Source organism: Dicentrarchus labrax, unplaced genomic scaffold, assembly GCF_905237075.1.
Source record: "Dicentrarchus labrax unplaced genomic scaffold, dlabrax2021, whole genome shotgun sequence".
In the NCBI taxonomy this organism is placed as follows: Eukaryota; Metazoa; Chordata; class Actinopteri; family Moronidae; genus Dicentrarchus; species Dicentrarchus labrax.
The window spans coordinates 19,694,607-19,713,118 of NW_026136714.1; the positions used below are offsets into that span (position 1 = coordinate 19,694,607).

The window sequence follows — 18,512 nt, forward strand, 5'->3', positions numbered from 1 at the left end:
AGAGTTGAAACCTTATTAAATCCTGTACTCATATACCGGTATATGATTTAATAAGTTTGTTAGATCCTAATTTGGCATCTAAACTGAATTGAATCACCTTGGTCACCATTAAGCATTGGGTTTTTGGGTTTGGGCATTAACATTCATTATAGTTATATAGTTAGTCTTACAAACATTTTAAATCAATATTGCTGTTAATTATCATTCTTGTAAACTGAACCTAAAATATTTATTTTGGTCAAATCCCGCCAGTTTTAGCAAAAGTAAATGTATTATTCAACATAATGAGCTCAAGCTGGACAGGGATATGACTGACTCCTATTTCTGCTGTTTTATTTTATTTTATAATACTTACAAGGTGCAGTGTGATACACACCATACAACTTACTTCTCATTATTTAACATTTGTACATACTATATACACTACTCACAAAAAGTTAGGGATATTCCACATTCGGGTGAAATTTATGGAAAATGTAAAAAGTTGATGCTACAGCGATATTATATCATGAAAGTAGGGCATTTAAGTAGAAGGTCAAATTAAGATCACCTGGAAAGGTTATAGTGCATTTTATGTACATTCTGAAATTTCATCCGAAAGCCGAATATCCCTAACTTTTTGTGAGTAGTGTATATTTGTACATCATTTTTCTTTTTTTATAACAGGTACCCTGCACTCTCATTCATGAATAAAATCATTTATAATTTGCACTTCTCTTTGTTATATAGTTAATGTAACAGTTATGTATTGTTTCCTGTTCATTTCTTTACTATGGCAAAAAATAAAACTACCCTTCAGTGGAAATATACCAAAATATCATTATAATATAACTATAATTATATTAATTTAATTTAAATTATAAATACACATTCATACATCAGGGTCTTTTTATTGTTTTCCAGCATGCTGTGCCATTTCTCCACGTTATCTATAAATAGTTCATCAGAGAGCCTCACAAACAGAGAGGTACATGAGCTGCGGCGTAACTCGCAACGAATCATGGGAGCACCCAGGGGCTGGGCGTCGGTGATGAATCTACTAGCAGAGACTCCTCTTCCTCCACAGGCACTGTCTCTGGTCATGTGAACGGATTGCCGGACCGCTGACACAGCGCGCAAACTCTCGCGAAATTAGCGACAGATTTGACCAAAATGCTAATGCCTAGCCATTTCCGGGTCAAGAGGAGGCTGCGGAGGACAGGACGAAAGGCGGAGTGATTATTGGAGAGATATCGGAGTTAACTGGCTGATCTATCGATTGTTTTTGCTTGTCACGGCGGTGCATGGCCGCGGGAGCTAACCTCCCCTAGCTAGCGGAGCCGCTGACTGACAGCCCACTCGCTGGTCACATGAAGTGAAGCGGACCGGAGGGAGGATGGCGGAGCGGGATCTACCTCTGCACTCATCTTCAGAGGTTTCACAAAGTTGTGACAGACAGAATTCCTCGGATGAAAACGGACATGTCGACAGTCCAGACGAGACTCTCTCCCCGACCTCCGTGATATACTTCAAGGAGGCTTTAAACTCCTCAAACTTGACATTTGGAAAGGCTGGGTCGCTGTCTCCCACTCCGCCTCGACAGTATGACTTCAGGATCGAAAGAATCGAGTCGAAGCGCAGAAGTAAGTGCTAACCAAGTTTTGGTTTTAACGTAGCTCGCTTGTCACTGTAACTTGTGACTGCTCATAAACAAACAAACAAACAAACAAACTTCCCACCTGCTTAATATGGTCCCAGATGTAGAAGTGCTAGTAGCTAACATAGCTAACGTTAGGGAGGTAATAAGTTACATGAACGCTGCTGTCAGGTGACTCTCATCTTCACTTCTATTAGCGAAAGAACAGCTCAGCAGAAATCATTTAAAGTCATTAACCTCGGTGGAGTGACTGTCAGTCAACAAGATGTAATGACTTCATCCAGTTACTGTAAGCATTACTATTGGATCTGGTGTGTGTGTGTGTGTGTGTGTGTGTGTGTGGAGAGAGAGAGAGAGAGAGAGAGAGAGAGAGATTGGTGTCTTTTCCAACGCCACTGGATTCTTTGGATTGGTCATAGCTGTGTCTGTGACAAATATTATATAAAGAGTAGCCCAGTTACTTGCACCTGCACCAAAGTTTCCTCTGTGATAAACTTTAGAAGTTATGACTCATGATTGATCAGTAAAAGCACAATCATTAGTATTGATGTGTAAGGAGGTCAATAATGAGTGTGTGCCCCCCCCTCTCTCTCTCTGTGTGTGTCAAGTGTTACTCTCTCCATAGTGTTTCAGTATGAAACCAAATGTCATCTGTGATTTGGGTCAAACTGTATCTTCTTTGTCGATTGGTCGACCAAATCTAGTCGCATGGTTTTGTTCTTGTTGTAGTTTTTTCTCATTCATTCTGTCCTTCGGGTATTTTATATTAAAGAGAGTGAGTCTGGCACTCAAATGAAAGTCAATGAATCATTCAGTCGGTCACCAAAAGACACGAATCGCTCAGAATTAATAATTTAAATATCAAGAAAAATGCTTAACATTTATTGGTGCTGGCTCCTCGAATGTGAGGATTTGCTGCTTTTCTCTGTTATTTTATATATATATATATATATATATATATATATAAAGTTGTAAGTTCATTATCCTTGGGTTGTGGGCACATTTCACAATTTTTGTACATTTTCCTTATTTAGAAAATAATATAGCCTGAACAATACTGCTCTCAGTGCTCTGTACTTGTTATTAATTGACCGACATATAACAATACCGATATGTCAAATAATATCAATATATTTATATACTTTTATAGTTCTAGGTCTATTATTGATAATGGAAATTATTAGTTAGTAAGATGAACAGGAAACATGGGGAGAGAATAAATCCAACAAAGGTTCCTAGACGTTACATTGTCAGTGTCTGGGCCACAGGGAGGGACAGTACTGCACTGGTCTTAAATAAGCATTATATTACAATAAATCATTTTGCATTAATCTGTGACAGAACCATAATTCTGATGCAACAATTTGATCCACAGTAATTCTTTAATAAAATCTGCCGTCCAAGGAATCATATGACTATCTCTTTAGGTATGCCAAGTCCTAAGAAGACCTTTTCAAACATTCATATAAGAAGTGGTTTGCATTAAAACACTGCGGGCACATAAAACATGATTGAGCTTACATATTGACTCGGTAAATATTTGCCTGGTTTTTAAGGTTGCTCACCAGTCATAACTACTTAATTTTCTCAATGAATCGGACTGTTGTAGCTGAGTGAAATGGACAATGAGTGCTCTGTTGGATGGTTATTTTGACCACAATAACAAATGTTGTAATGTCAGTATATTGTTTGTGTTCCTCAAAACCAAATTTTTGTTTTTTTTTTTTTTTTTTTTTGTCCTTTGATAGCGCCAAATGTCACTCCTTTTAATTTCATCAATATCAAGTGTGGCTTTTTATTTTATTTTATTTATTATTATTTTATTTTTATATTTTTAAGTATGGGTTATTCTTCAATATCTGATTTTTATAAGAGGTGCATCACTTGGTTTCTTCAAGTGGGAATTAAAAGAACATGATAATTATTAACATCCAGTACCTTTGGCTTCATTACCCTTGTTGCTCACTGTTGTTGGGGGTTTCGCTGTCCTGCTGCAGGCGGCTCAATAATTGCATTAAACAAATAACAGGCCTCTGTTTCAGGTCAGGGGACGCTGTTGATGCTTGAGAGACAGATGATTCCTCTTGCTGCATCATTAGCATTGGCTGGGTACTCTGGGGACCCCACCTCCCCCGTCCTTTTTTTTTTTTTTTTTATGCATGCACCATCTGCTCACGTGACACTGTGTTGCTGTACCCAGCACTGCTGTCAGCCATCTTGGTCAACACCCACCCTGTGCATTCACTGCGGTGCACAGGCAGCCCAATCAGAGCGTACCGGTGCTAAGCTGACCGGAGGAGGGCTGTGATTTTCAGCACGGTGCTCTCTTGCATTTTAAATCCCCAGTCTGCACAAAAGGGATAACGAGAGGTTCCAGAGGAGGAGGAGGTGGAGGAGGAGAGGGCAGGGCAGCCTTTCTCAAGACAGCAGCGTATTTCACTCAGTTGTAACAAGGAAGAGAGGAGGCACAGAGAGGAGGAGAAGCAGCACCCTTCCTAACACCTGCTGAAAGCTGCTGTGGGCCTTCCCCGTCTCAGCCTTTTACCTTCTTTGTTTTGATGCTCTTTTCATCCTCTCTGATTTCCTCGTCTCTCTGACCCGTTGTTTTTTTGGGGCCTTTTACTGGTTACTGGCACAAAAGCTACTGCGCCTTTTTCCCTCGGTGGTGTTGGCTTTGCCTCGCATCAGCTGAGTCATCATGTCTGATCTGACGCCTCAGAGCGAAACCCCGACCCCCACCACTGACAAGATCACCCAGGCTGCCCGGGAGACCATTTATCTCTGCAACTTTCGCGTGTCTGTCGATGGCGAGTGGCTTTGCCTTCGCGAGCTCAACGACATCTCCCTTACCCCAGACCCAGAGCCGGCCCATGAAGGTAACGTGACAGATTAGCTCAGAGGAGGTTTGTGGGCACAGTGTGATCTCTGTTAGGGCGTGGTGATACACAAGGTCTCCAGGTGCTACACGTTGTATCTAGTGGACTGTGGTAATGTGTCCCGTTTGAGCTGTGTCATGATTGATTTTTTTTTTTGGGGGGGGTACGGTTGGATGTCTGAGAGTTGCACAGTGGGAATGACGCTGCTTGTAAATAAGATAGGGCTAGGCAACAAAGCAACCCGGAAGCGCCAGTTGTTTTGTTGTGAGAATGTATTAGCTTGCAGTAAATCAAATCGACAGGAAGTGTGCGATAGATAATACTGGTGTCTGTTTTCCTTGATCTGATCAAATGGAACAATCACACCGCAGAAATAGGTGCATGTTTTTGATTTGTATATCTTTTACTCCGAGATAAAAACAAAACAGGATGCAACTGAATCCAGATATTTAAATTTGGCAGTGCACAGGTGATGCTGCAGACTGTGCTGGAGTTTTATGGTTTTAAATTTGATGGAAAACAAAATATCTGCTGTCCAGCAAGACTCTCCTCTTCCTCATCTCTTGTCACACCGTCTCTCAGTACAGAGCAGGCAAATTGGCAGGTCCACGGTTTTTCCTGAGAAAGAAAGGCAGTTCAGACTTTGGTCCAGCCAGTTGGCAAACTCAGCACTGCATCACTTCGACCTCCAGCTCTTCCTCCAGAAGCAATTGTTGTCTGTAATGACATTACACAGGACCATTAACCCGACAATGACAGAACATTTTATTTTGTCATGCTACTGAAAGATAAAATGTTTACATTTAACTTTAGTTGTAAGGGTGGATGTAAATTTTTTATATTTTTTTTATAATTTATTGTAACATTTATTTTGGCATTCATTTTTCACACATGTTGGTTTCTGCACTTTTGTTTTTGTGTAGCAGGGGAACTTCTGAAGTGAGTTTCTCCTTTTGAAAGGGGAACACTCCAGTTTTTTTTTTTTTTTTTAATCAAGCTTGCTAGTTTTGGTATTACAGTTACTATGTGAAAAAATGCACTTGACTATGATAATAACAATAGGAAATTGTGTTTAATGTTAATGTAAATTTGCATTTTAAATAGCACTTAACACATTGTTATTCACTGCAGAAACTGTGTTTACAATTGCATGTCAACTTGTCTCTTTTGATTGGGTCTGAATCAAATGAAGAGCTATCATGTTGTTGCAGTCTGTCTAAAAAAAGACAGTTCATTAAAAAGGCAGTTCATTAGAGTTCATTAAAGAGAACAGAAAATAGAATATCCTTCATTAACCAGCTGGCCACTTAATTGCTTTTGGTATGTAAATTGCTTAGTCTTAATTATTTGCAAAGGAGAAAAAAAATATATATATTTGTGTTCCCTAATTCCCTATAACTAAAGTCAATGGAAATACAAACTACTGACCAAATGTATTGAATATATTAATAATGTAAACAAATAGCATAAGCCTGTGGAACTCCTCCACTTAAAGCCTCTGTGTCTGTCATCTACTTACATAAATAATGGATTAGGCACAGACGCACAGATGGATCATATTAAGAATTAAGTGCTAATTTTCTTATTTTTGTTAAAATGTTCCTAGTTGAACCCTTTTCTCTTTCAAAGCTACCCATCGTTTTAGGTTTATGGTAAATATATATAAAATGTTTTGCTGTGTTAGGTCCTAAAGTCAGTTTTAGGTTTCATACTTAAAAGTAAAATAATTTCTATAATGAAACAAAACTTTTCTCCCTTTGCAACTTTCCAACAAAAGCTTGTTGATTTTGTTACCTTGTCTTGTATTTGCATACCAAAACTAGGTTACTTTTACTTCCTTAAAAAATGGGTCTTGTGGCATTGCAGGAAATACAGAACCAACTAAAATGTTTCTCCCCCTTTGACTCTCGATAAATTTAGCTCCTGAGTCATTCCTGGTGTTAAATCTTTGTCTGTATCATTACTATGAGAATATATAAGGACATTTTCATGGCTTCTTTTCTTTTTTTTCCCCACTTTTAGATCCCAAGGATCCCATTGCAATCGAAAGGCTTAACTTGATGAACATGGCCAAACTGAGCATCAAGGGCCTGATCGAGTCTGCTCTCAATCTCGGGCGCACACTTGACTCTGACTATGCACCTCTCCAGCAGTTCTTTGTTGTGATGGAGCACTGTCTGAAACATGGTTTGAAAAGTATGTATAGCACACTTCACACTGTCATCTGTTAAGAACCGCACAATTGTTGGAGTCTATAAAGTTTGAGAACAGAAATTTTACCCATTTAGACAAACCAAAGAGATGAAAAAGGAATAAAAATGACAGATTTTCTGATTTAATGCTCTGTATTTACTGAAGTCAGGGTACTAATTTTTTGTTATTTATCTATTCCTGGTTAGTATGTGGTGATCGTTCTTATATAATGGCTCGGTGATCCAAATTTCTCAAAATGAACTTGCATTGTCTCTCAATCATCAGCCAAGAAGACCTTCCTGGGGCAGAACAAGTCATTCTGGGGAGCGTTGGAGCTCGTTGAGAAGTTGACGCCTGAGGCAGGAGAGATCACCGCCAGTGTAAAAGACCTCCCTGGCCTCAAGTGAGTCTGCTATATCAATTCCCTAAATAACACAGACGCATTTCTCTGTCATAACCTTTTGTCATTTTGCTGACATTATCGATATGTGTGCACAAAACCATGCCATGAAACACTGAATAGCATGGGAATTACTCCTACTACTACCATTTGGAGCTCCTTTGCAAGTTGCCATTGTTTAGTAAAGATTGTAAGGAGTTGTTGATAATGTTTTGTGTTAAGTTTCAAGTGTATTTATTCACAATTCTCCTGCTTTTGACCACAGAACTCCTCTAGGAAGAGGGCGTGCCTGGTTACGACTGGCCTTGATGCAGAAGAAACTGTCAGACTACATGAAGACCATCATCAACAGAAAGGACCTGCTCAGGTGTGTTTATATCATACTGTGTTGAGACCCACTGGTTTTAAGAATAAAACATTTGCTAAACTTATATCTTGAATGTATTTCTTTTTTTGTCTGCTAGAAGTTAAGTTTAGGCACGTGCTGCACATTTAAAAATGCTTAAACAAAAGCAGTTTTTGGGTCAGTTACAGTATTTCTAACCCTTGTCTCTTCTCTGCAGTGAATTCTACGAGCCAAATGCGTTGATGATGGAGGAAGAGGGAGCTGTCATCGCCGGGTTGCTCGTTGGACTAAATGTCATTGATGCCAATCTGTGTATGAAGGGAGAGGACCTGGATTCTCAGGTAGTTCTGCCTTTACCCTCACTTCTGCCACCACTCAGAGCTGCAGTAACGCAAAAAGAGCAAAATCTAATGGACCTAACTTTTCACTAGTGGGTGCAGGAAGGACGGAGGGAGAAAAATCATAATTTTTTACACAATATTTAAATTAAGAAACCAAATTACTATGGTATGTAAGTACTGAATTTATATTTTGGAGAATTGACAGTCAGCTGCTTCAAACACCTAGAGGCAAAAAAAATATCAGACCTGTGTACCATTAGTCCATTAATGCTCCACATTGCAGTTTTAAAACAAGCAGTTGTTTTTACCTTCATCATTGTTCCTGTATTAATGCCATACAGCCTTTGTAAACTACTCAGGAATCTCTGCTTCAAGCTCCATTGATAGTCCATTTTAGGGAAGTGTCCAGAATGACTGGGAGGATTGGCAGGTTGCTGGTTTGTCATCAGATTAGTGAACAAGTATTATTCTATAATGTAGTTAAACCTCTCCAGTTACAAACCTCTTGTTAAGTGGAGGTTGGCTGAGGACATAAATGCATCAAAGCCAGGACAAAACTTCCTTGTGTTAAAACACAAGTGCACACATTAGTAAGGATCTTCCAGAAGCTTGTCATTTTTGCATTTTGCTTTCTTTTCCTTTTTTTTTTTTTAGTTGTCATAAGATCTGCAGTGTGGTTTCAGTTGTCATTGATTTTCTGTTTCTTCTTAAATTTCTTCTGCAGGTCGGGGTGATTGATTTTTCAATGTACCTCAAAGATGGTGGACACAGTAGTAAGAGTGCAGAGGGGTGAGTGCTGCTTTTTAATCTTTAACCACAGTGATTCTGGTTTCCGTCCATTTTTGGTCTCTTAAACAACCTGGGCTTTTCTTTTTTATTTGTAAGACATTGTTATCTCTGTAGCTGAGATCTGAGTGACTCTCATAGACTGGCCATCAAGTTAAATGTTTATCCAGTCATTGTTGTCGATGATTTGGCCCCTCACTGTTTGAATGTTAAGTAGCAGACACTGCAAAATTAGTTTGTTGTTTGTTTACTTTGCTTAATTATTATGATGGAGAGATGAATAAAGAAATATAAATATTAGTAAAATAAGAGTTATTAAATGAGGGCAATTAGCAATTATCGCTTAAGCTGCCAATTATTTTCCTGATTAATCATATGGTCTACAAAATATAAAAAAACTGTAAACTGTAATTTGTCTGATTAACAGTCCCAAATCATTCAGACATTCAGACAAAGACTCACATGTAAGAAGCTGTAACTGTCAAATGTTTGACTTTTTTGCTTGAAAAAGGAATTAAAACAGTTCATTGATGATCAAAAAAAGTTGCCACCTCATCTTCTGTCGACCAAATGATCGTTTCAGCTCTACTGCTACCAGACAAGCTGTTGGTAGTGATTTAAAAAATGTTAAATGTTAAATACCGATTTGAAACAATCAAACAGTTGTGTCACTTCAATGCCACTAACTTTGGGAAATACAAACTGGGTCAGTAAGACGGTTTGGGAACATATTTGTATTCTGATGTTTCATACGTGAAAGTGAGCTGCAGGGAAAATATTAGACGTTCTTCAGTGGACTGCAGTCAATGATAAACAGTGGATTATTTGAGTTATTATGTAAATTCAAAGAAGCTAAGCTAAGCTAACTGTGTTTTCTGTCTTTTCTTCCATCCTCTCTTTCTGCTCCTTCAGCGATGGTCAGATCACAGCGATTCTCGATCAGAAGAATTACGTGGAGGAGCTGAACAGACATTTAAAGTACGTCAGAGTCACCGTCTCTCTCTTCATTCTCTTCACCTGGTTCAACAGCTTGCTGAGCTCGTGACTAATGTGATATTTCTGTCTGTTTATAGTGCATCAGTGAATAACCTCCAGGCCAAGGTGGACGCTCTGGAAAAGTCCAACACAAAGTTAACAGAAGAGGTGAGAATCATTCAGCGATGAACTTCAAAGACAATATTTCCTCTCTGCACTAATACTTTTCCTGAAAGGTTTTATATTCGCAGTTCACTTGCGACTGGATCTTACACTAGAGCAACAGCATCTCAGACCAAAACAATGGGACAGAAATAAAATAAAACTCGCCAAAAACTTCTTTGTTTGTCTTTTGACAGTCCTTCCAACAGTGATTTAGTCTAAATAAACCCTTAATTCACAGAGTTAGATGTGACAATATTTGTGAAACGTACTGCAATGGCCGCAATGTAAGCTAATGTTAATTTGAATTGTGGACAAATGCACCAAAGTGCTTGTTTTTGCCACTGACTGGCTCAGGTTGTTAATACAAGTGTCTGACAACATTAAGGAAAGGATCCCTGCAAAGATAGACCTTTTTTTAGCTGTTATATCAGTATGAGTATCAGAGTCGAACCTGCGCCCCCGCAGCAAGGACTCAGCTTTGGTACATGGGGCGCCAGCTCTACCAGGTGAGCTATCTTTGTTTACCGAAATGCTTGCTGACTTTTGTCTCCGCAGCTCGCAGTGGCAAATAACAGGATCATCACTTTACAAGAAGACGTGGAGAGAGTAAAGGAGGAGAGCTCATATCAGCTGGAGTCCAGAAAGGTGAACACATCTTCAATTTAATAATGCATTGTTTTTCCTCCTTAAAACTGAGTACGATAATCCTCCCCACACGTAAAACTGTAACTATTCGATGTTCTGACGAAGCTCGCAGCCAAATACATTTCAAATCAAATCATGTTGATCATACTGTGATAGATATTGATATGGGACAGATGTTCATGTTGTGATATTCATATCAGCCATATTGCCCTTTAAAGTTAAATACTTACAGACAATACATTTACTATACACATTTACATCCAGTATAGCCTACATTTGGAATGAAAATAAATATATTTATATCTTTGTTTTTACTCCTGTAATGTGTTTTTTTATTTTTCCAGGCCTTAAGAAGTGACTCAGCACCAGATGGACAAGCCCTGGGTGAAACACGCAAGCAGCTCAAAGAGGAAACATTGCTTCGATTGGTGCGTTTTAAGGCTCTTAACAATGCTTTTCCACTCTTTTGTTTAGTTTTTAATATCGTCATGGATTTCTGAGTATTTCTATATGTTATTTGTGTGTGCCTGTCCCTATATTTAATGTCAGCCGTCTTGTGTTTGGGAAGCGTGGGTTTGAGCTTAAAGCTGATGTCTGTGCAGGATGTGGAGAAGGAGCTGGAGGTGCAGATCGGGATGAAGCAGGAGATGGAGCTGTCAATGAAGATGCTGGAGAAAGACATCTGTGAGAAGCAGGACGCTCTGGTGGAGCTCAGACAGCAGCTGGAAGACCTTCGTGCCATCAACCAACAGCTTACCCACAAGTCACAGGTGAGGCTGCATTTTAAGGGTTCTACCACTTAAAATATTACTTTTTTGTGAAAAATCGTGAACTTAATCTAAAAATTTTCTGACTTTATTCTCGAAATCAGGATTTTATTTTGAAGTAGTTGCCTTAATACACCTTATAGTATTCAATTATTGATTTAATCTAAGTCAGGAATGTGTTTAAATACCCCAAATCTTCAAGTTGATGTGACACTGCTGCATTGTAGGTTACAGGGCAAAACAAAACACTCACTCAGTTAACTAATGTTTTCTAAATAAGTGTGTTCCCATTTCAAATATATCATTAAATGGCATCCTCAACATAACATAGAAACAAGACTCTCCCGGTTAATGTAACAATCACATATGTTTATGTTATGGAGTGGAAAAGCACAATGGTAGTTTGCTATGTGCACAGATTGTACCTTCAACTTTTATCAAAGAAGCAGATATTTTCTAACAGTTTTTAATATTTTTCACTGATGATTTAAAGGAGCAGTGTGTAGGATTTAGTGGAGAAACTCGCAAAAACGCTAAATCTAGAGCCAGTGTTTGGTTTGTCCGTTCTGAGCTACTGTAGAAACATGGCGGTTCAACCTGCCGGCCTCCAAATTAGAGGACCTGCTCCCTCTTCAGATTAAATTCTCTTTCTAATATAACGAAAAAACACGATTTTTCTTTTGTGTTTGTGTGGTGATTATACACTAATGAAAACATACTTACGAATATTATATTTAATTTCTGCCAGTAGATCCTCCTAAATGTTACACACTGGACCTTTAACCAGAGTTAGAGTTTTATGATGATCCAAACTGTAGAAGTGCTCCCACCGTCAGTCATCTAGTCTGTGGGAAAAATGAAGACAAAAACTTTAACGAACATGTACAGAGATTGTTCGTTTCCAGTTGAGTAACATGGCTCTTCCTCCTCAGAGCGCAGATGCCAGCTCTAAACAGAAGAGTGAAGGCATCGCTCGTCTGGAGGAGAAAATAAATCAGATGACAGGGACTGTGAAACAGATGGAGTCCAGGTGAGGACAGTTTTCCACACCCATGACTGATATTGTGAATCAACTCTTCACAGAATCACATACCAACAAAAAACTCTGTTTTTCTCTCTCCATTTTCACCATCATTATTTTTCATTATTTTCTTTAAATCATTTATCATCAGTGAGAAACATTTGGTGAAGCAGGCCAGAAATCTGAACTCAGCAGCAGGCAAGCTGCTGCAGCTGCAGCAGTAGCTCCCTGCTTTCATAATTCTGAATACAAACATACGACCCTGCCTAATATAGAAATAATCAAACTAGGATGTTATCTTTTCTGTACGATGCTCCTTTGTTGTTGAAAATAAAACCATTTTCCCACAACCTCCTGCAGTGGCTCTCCAGCATCAGCTTTGAGTAGTGTGGACTGAATCGATCCTTTTAGCAGCCCTTAATCCTTGTGTTCTTTGACAGATGTGTTTGCCACATCAGGTTTATACTTTTGTTTGGTAGGCATTTCTTACAAATCCCCCATTAATGCTTTCTGACAAAAGTAAGACGAGTAGACAGCAGGGTGTCTGAAAGTCCACTGTGGACAGTTTTAAGATTTGATGGTCTGCTGATTAATGTGCTAATGGACACATCCTGGATATCTGGGAGGTAGTGGACTTTCTGTAATGTTATTCCAAAGAATTTCGACCACTACAAGAGACTGTGCTTGAATATTTTCAGCCAACAGAGACTGACTGAATAAACAAAGGAGAGAATAAGGACTGATGTTGTCATTTGGTGATCCGCATTTTAAGTGTAGATGGCCATGACAGGAGCAAGATAAAGCAACAAGAAAAGGGCAAAATTAATTTATTAATTTTGAATTGTATGTGAACATAACATTGGTGTAAACTGTAGTAATCATTAGGCTAATAAAACAATAAACAAACACAGCCTGCTTCATCTTCTTTGGCTAAAGTTTCCCTGTTTTCCTCGTTGGGTTTCAGTCCCCAGACACTTGATCTTTTTGTTATTTTTGAGTTTTTTTTTATTTAATTGACATCTCTTTCCAACCATGTTTCTTTTTTTGTCAAGTTTTCATTTTACCATAAGTTTATGTGACACCCCCCCCCTCCCCAAACCAGATGCAAACAGGCTGAGAGAGAGAGGGATCTGGCTTTAGAGGCCAACCGACTCTTCAAACAGGACTTTGGAGACAAAATCGAGAGTCTGCAGGTGGAGGTGGAGCAGCTGAGGAAGCACAGGTAAAGTCCGAGGAAAGCTAAATATCAGTAAAAGCTTTTAAGAAATGTTGCCTGTGAATCTAAAGCCCGACATATGTCGTTCCTCTGTGCCATAGAGCGCCATTGTTGTGTAAAAACTATTAAAAACAGATCAATGAGCCACACTGTTGAACTGGGTGACATGTTCCTTCATTACCATGAACACACACTGTAGTTTATTTGTCTTTATATATTTTGTGAGGGGCTTTTATTGCCTTTAGTTGACAGTGACAGCTGTAGAGTGACAGAAAAGGGGGGAGAGAGTGGGGATGACACGCAGCAAAGGGCCACAGGTCAAAGTCTGCAGCCAGGACTCAATCCCACATATTGTCCCTCGGCAGCAGTGGAAAGTAACAAAGCAAATTTACTCTGGTACTGTAGTATTTTTGAGGCACTTGTACGGGGAAATGACTGAGCCAAAGTGCTACAGGTATGGAAGTCAGAAAGTATCGATACAAGGACTGACGCTTTTGTTTTTTTATGACATTTGTTAATAAGAAAAATGTTCAATCAGAATCGGGTTTATTGCCAAGTAAATTTACACATACGAGGAATTTGCCTTGGTGCATAAGAATCCTAAAAAATCAAGGTATTAAATATAAATAAAGATAGATAAAGATAAAGATAGAAAGATCTAAAGCTGTACAAGAATGATATTTACAATGTGTAAGATAGAAAAACTGACTGGAGTGCATTAATGTAATGCATATATACAGGGTGGGTTTAAGAGTCAGTGTCAAAGGGGGTTCCGAGCCTTGTTAATGTTAATGAGGCCAGCTGCAGATGGGAAGAAAACTGTTCTTGTGGCGTGAGGTTTTGGTCCTGATGGACCGCAGCCTCTTGCCAGAGGGAAGTGTTTCAAAGAGTCTGTGTTCAGGGTGGGAGGGGTCAGCCACAATCTTGCCTACACGCCTCAGGGTGTCATTGGCAAATTAATCGGGATATCCTGGCATTGCTACATTGTTTAAAATGGCCATTGTTTAACTTATGTCTCAAGTGTTTATCAAAATGAATTTCACCTTACCTGGAAATGATTTGGATTTTGATTGTCAGTGAACTGGCATTGTGTCACACTCTGTTCCCCCACTGATCGGTTCCCCTTATTTTCTCCCAAATTAGATTTCTACACCAGACTACTATAAATGTAGCTGTAAAGTCATCCACTAAATTTCCTAACATTAGATCCCTGGTCACACATGTAGAGTGCCTCATAGAGGATGCTGATATTATAATTTAGCTTGTCTGTGGTAATTATAACCCCTTTGATTCATTTTAAAATGCTGCATGCAGCGCTAATTATAGTTTTTATGTGTTTATTTATTTATTTTTTTTGGGAAGTTTTTTTGTTTATAATTCTGCATGTCTTTTTTCAGATAAAGCATAATTATTATGAATGTTATTAGTACAAACTTATGTTCACTGCATTGTTTGTCTCATTTGCAGATCTAATCTGGAGCTGGAGCTGAGAAAAGAGCGAGAGCGAAGGAGTGAGCATCATTTCGACGCTGCATCCAGACAGTCCACCACACCTCGGAGGGAGAGGAGACACCCAGAGAACATACCAAAAGTAAACCTTTGATCATAATTAAAGATTTGTCTTGTTGCTGATCTGTCCATTTTGTCCTGACACAATATTTGCGTGTTTTACCAACAGTGTCCCCCAGAGTCCCCATCAGTCAGAAGGGACAACGACCAGTTACACACAGGAGCAGAGGACAAAACCAGTCTGAGCTCCAGCTTGTAAGTAAGCTTGTAACTACAGCTTCTAGAGTAAATTGTTGGTTCCTTTTTTATTAATTCATGTATTTATCTCCTCCTTTAAGGTCCTTGTCACACCATGAGGATGAACAGGTGAGGTTTCAGATGCACAAAAAGAATCTTTACATTTCTTATCAATCGATCTGTTCATGATTGGTTTTACTGGCAGAAAATAAGTATTTACTTTAAATTAAAAACTCTTCACTGAATTTAATTCATGCAGTTTGTGTTGTAATGATGCAAACAAGAACTGAAGTAACGGCTGAAACGGTCAACTAGTACGTTTGGAGTGCTAGTATGGATTTTACAAAAGAAATAATGGCTATTATTAACGTTCATTATGAATTGATTTTATGCAGGACGAGTCATTTGTGGAGATCAGCCAGCCTTCCATCTGTACGATGTGTGAAGAGGACGACTCCCTCCTGAAGACAAAGGTACGAGGTGGGAGATTATTCTGAACTGTGCTCAATCCACTCCTTTACAACATGTAGTGCCTCTATAAATCAGAGGAGGGTGTTAATAAACTCATATAGAGGTCCAGTCTTAATTATCTTAATTTTAACTGTTTTTATACAGGAAAAAATTAATAATTATCAAATGAAGGTTTATACAAATGGGATTTTTAGATCAATTATAGCCAATATTAGCCCCCTCACCAGTAGCTCTAATGTATGATTGGTCAGTCAGTCAGCCCTCAGGATGAATTGGAACGTCTTTGGTGACTCCTGCACCTGTTCATCATTAGCAGATGTTTGCATGCTAACACGGTAAACTAAGACGTTGGGCATTGCTGCCAAACATCACTGTGTTAGCATTGCCACTGTTAGCATGCTGGTGATAGCATTTAGCTCAAAGCACCACTATGCTAAAGCGCAGTCTGACAGAGCTGCAAGCATGGGTGTAGACTCTGTTTTGTTTAGATCTGTGATATTTTGTCAAACCAATCCAACTTTGAATCACATAAACAGTGAACTGATTTGAGGTTTTAGAATACGGGGTTGTTTCCAGCCCAGTTCAGAGTTAATAATATTGAAATGAATCTCCCAGAAACACCTGGAAGAAAAAATACAGTTCCTTTTCACTGAGAAAGTCATTAGACTGTAAGAGGTAAGGCCCAGCTGGCATCATTGGATTTAACCAGGGTTTTTAAGGTTAATTGAGGTTAATTCTGCTTTAGTGTTTAGTTATAATCCTGTTATTCTTTCTCCAGAAACAGTGTAAGAACTGCAGTGGGGTTTTCTGTGAGAGCTGTGTGACCAAAGAGCTGCCGTTACCTTCCTCCATTCTCCCAGAGATTGTGTGTACCGCCTGCTTCTCTCTGTTACTCCAACAATACGCTTCAACGCCACCATGAAACAACTCGGCATTTTACTACAAGACACAATGATCAGACACATGGACACCAGAAGCATTGATCTGTAAAACTGGCACTGCAAAAATGCACTTTTTGACTTCATGACTCAACACGTTGAATGATGAAAGATCTGATGAAGTCCTGTGAGTTCTGAACTTGCATTATTTTAGTTACTTTAAGTCAGCGATGTCCAGACATTTGCTGTTGAGAGCTGTTTGTATGCAGGTTTTCATTTTTCAAATACAGGTGTAGCCATAATTCTTCCTTTCTGAAAGTGTGTGTTGAGCTGCTGTGTTACCTTTTTTTCTAGTGAAAACCTGCACTCAAAAAGCTGAAAATGGTGCCTGGTTGGAGATAACTGATTCTAAAAAGACAACTTCAATCTCATGCATTCAAAAACTGAATTTCCACACTGTCCACTAAGTGGATTAGTGATTAAAAGGTCAACTGACAAATATTTTTAACCTCAGTTTTAAAAGATGAAAAAGGAAAAACTGGACTTTTGTTTTGGCCACAACTGTTCTCCGTTATTGAAACTTTTCATTAAGTCTCTCAGACGAAGCATCTGATTCAGTGTGATACTGACACAATCACTTTTGACCAAATTATATTATACTACGATATTAAATGTGTCAGTATTTTGGGAAACACTATATGTGCTGTGAAACACTTTTTATACTCAAAATTGTTCAAAACAATCCCAAAAAATATTCATACATTAGTCGTACACTGTCACAGGTCTAATGTGATTTAATAAAATTGTACAACTGTAAAACTGTAATGTAGAATTTAGGACCAGGAAGAGACAAATATTGAAGTTTGATCACAGCGATATGATAAGCAAAATCCTGGACTGCTAGACTATATCTAGTCTCTTATCATGATATCAATATTTGATGAACATATCATCCAGCGTTGGTGTTCAGACTGTAGAAGAAAGTTGATTTTGCTGTTTAGTCTTTATGTGAAAGGAATGGTTGGACATTTTGGGCAGTGTGCTCATTCTAACTAAATTCTCTGAGCACTTATTACTTATTGGCTGTTGTTTCGTATCTGCCGTACAGACTTAAGCATATTTCCAAAAATGACAGACCATTCGAGTTTACAAAGCTGAATACTATGGGTATTATATTTCTTTACTGCTGATTGTTGTGTTCTGTATCAGTTAGAAGCGGCATTAACAAAAAGGGCTTAAAATCATCTCCTGCTGACAATATTTTGTTGTTTATCTCAAGGTGTGGCAGCAAATCATAGAACAGTCGGATATTTAGATTTTAGTCTTTTCTCTGGATAATCTAACTCCTTTTCTGGCCATTGTAACATATTATCGCACTTTTAAATGCATGGCTTTTCTGCCTGCCTGGTTTGAAGTGGGCATATCAGTGCATCTTTAGAACAGCTATTTTTATGTTTTGTTGATTTTTATGAAGAATAATTAGAAGCTTGGTAAAACCAGTTAAGACATTTATTCGTTCTTGTTGAAGCTAATTAACACGTGAGATGGAAAGGCCTCTTAGATCAACAATAAACTTTTATTAAATTTTGCTGGTGTATGACTGGATTATTTTAACCTGTATGTCATTTCACATAAAGAGTAAAGAGTTTGGTTAATCCTTAGATCCTCCTCTGTAAGCAAGAACTGAAAACTCTTCTCCTAAAGTATCTCAGGGGACAATTTCAGTGTGCAAAATGTGATTTGTTGCCTCAAATTTTGCTTTTTGGTTCATCCACACAACAAAATGTATCCTCCTGCAATTAGTTTTACCATTCAAAGCGACCGATGCTAGTTTTTGGACAGAACACTTCGATTAAATACATTTTGTAAGAGATCAAGTAATGAGTAATTCAGAGTAATAAAGATTATTCTTTTTTTAGATATTTGATTGGATCACAAAGCTCTACTTTTAACACCTAAGTGTCATGAATATATTTGGATGTTATCTCAAGTTAATAAACCAGCATGATCCTGATGTACTGATTCAGCTGCCAAGATCAGTAACTATCAT

The 18,512-nt window shown here is 38.5% G+C and overlaps 1 protein-coding gene across 5 annotated transcripts; it reads left to right on the top strand.

Annotated features, from left to right (window-relative positions):
- The first annotated feature begins 1,078 nt into the window (after positions 1-1,078).
- Positions 1,079-18,050, top strand: rufy3 (RUN and FYVE domain containing 3). 5 transcript variants are annotated; one of them, XM_051421952.1, is made up of 18 exons: positions 1,079-1,622; positions 6,535-6,708; positions 6,991-7,108; positions 7,371-7,472; positions 7,669-7,792; positions 8,517-8,581; positions 9,491-9,556; positions 9,652-9,721; positions 10,274-10,363; positions 10,708-10,791; positions 10,966-11,133; positions 12,063-12,160; positions 13,254-13,373; positions 14,835-14,958; positions 15,046-15,131; positions 15,215-15,242; positions 15,509-15,586; positions 16,363-18,050. In XM_051421952.1, the coding sequence occupies exons 1-18, from the start codon at positions 1,376-1,378 to the stop codon at positions 16,504-16,506; spliced, it is 1,986 nt and encodes a 661-aa protein (XP_051277912.1). In that variant the 5' UTR covers positions 1,079-1,375; the 3' UTR covers positions 16,507-18,050. The 5 variants fall into 5 exon arrangements, with proteins under 5 accessions (XP_051277912.1, XP_051277915.1, XP_051277916.1 ...); XM_051421955.1 differs by having other exon boundaries at positions 15,509-15,593; positions 16,363-16,591; XM_051421954.1 differs by lacking the exon at positions 1,079-1,622 and adding an exon at positions 3,894-4,512.
- The last annotated feature ends 462 nt before the right edge of the window (positions 18,051-18,512 follow it).

Bases quoted from the DNA above. Each gene is read 5' to 3' on its own strand.
- rufy3 (XM_051421952.1), top strand. From the start codon at position 1,376: ATGGCGGAGCGGGATCTACCTCTGCACTCATCTTCAGAGGTTTCACAA. The intron at 11,134-12,062 runs GTGAGGCTGCAT...CTTCCTCCTCAG, and splicing joins AGCTTACCCACAAGTCACAG to AGCGCAGATGCCAGCTCTAA. The intron at 15,587-16,362 runs GTACGAGGTGGG...TTCTTTCTCCAG, and splicing joins ACTCCCTCCTGAAGACAAAG to AAACAGTGTAAGAACTGCAG.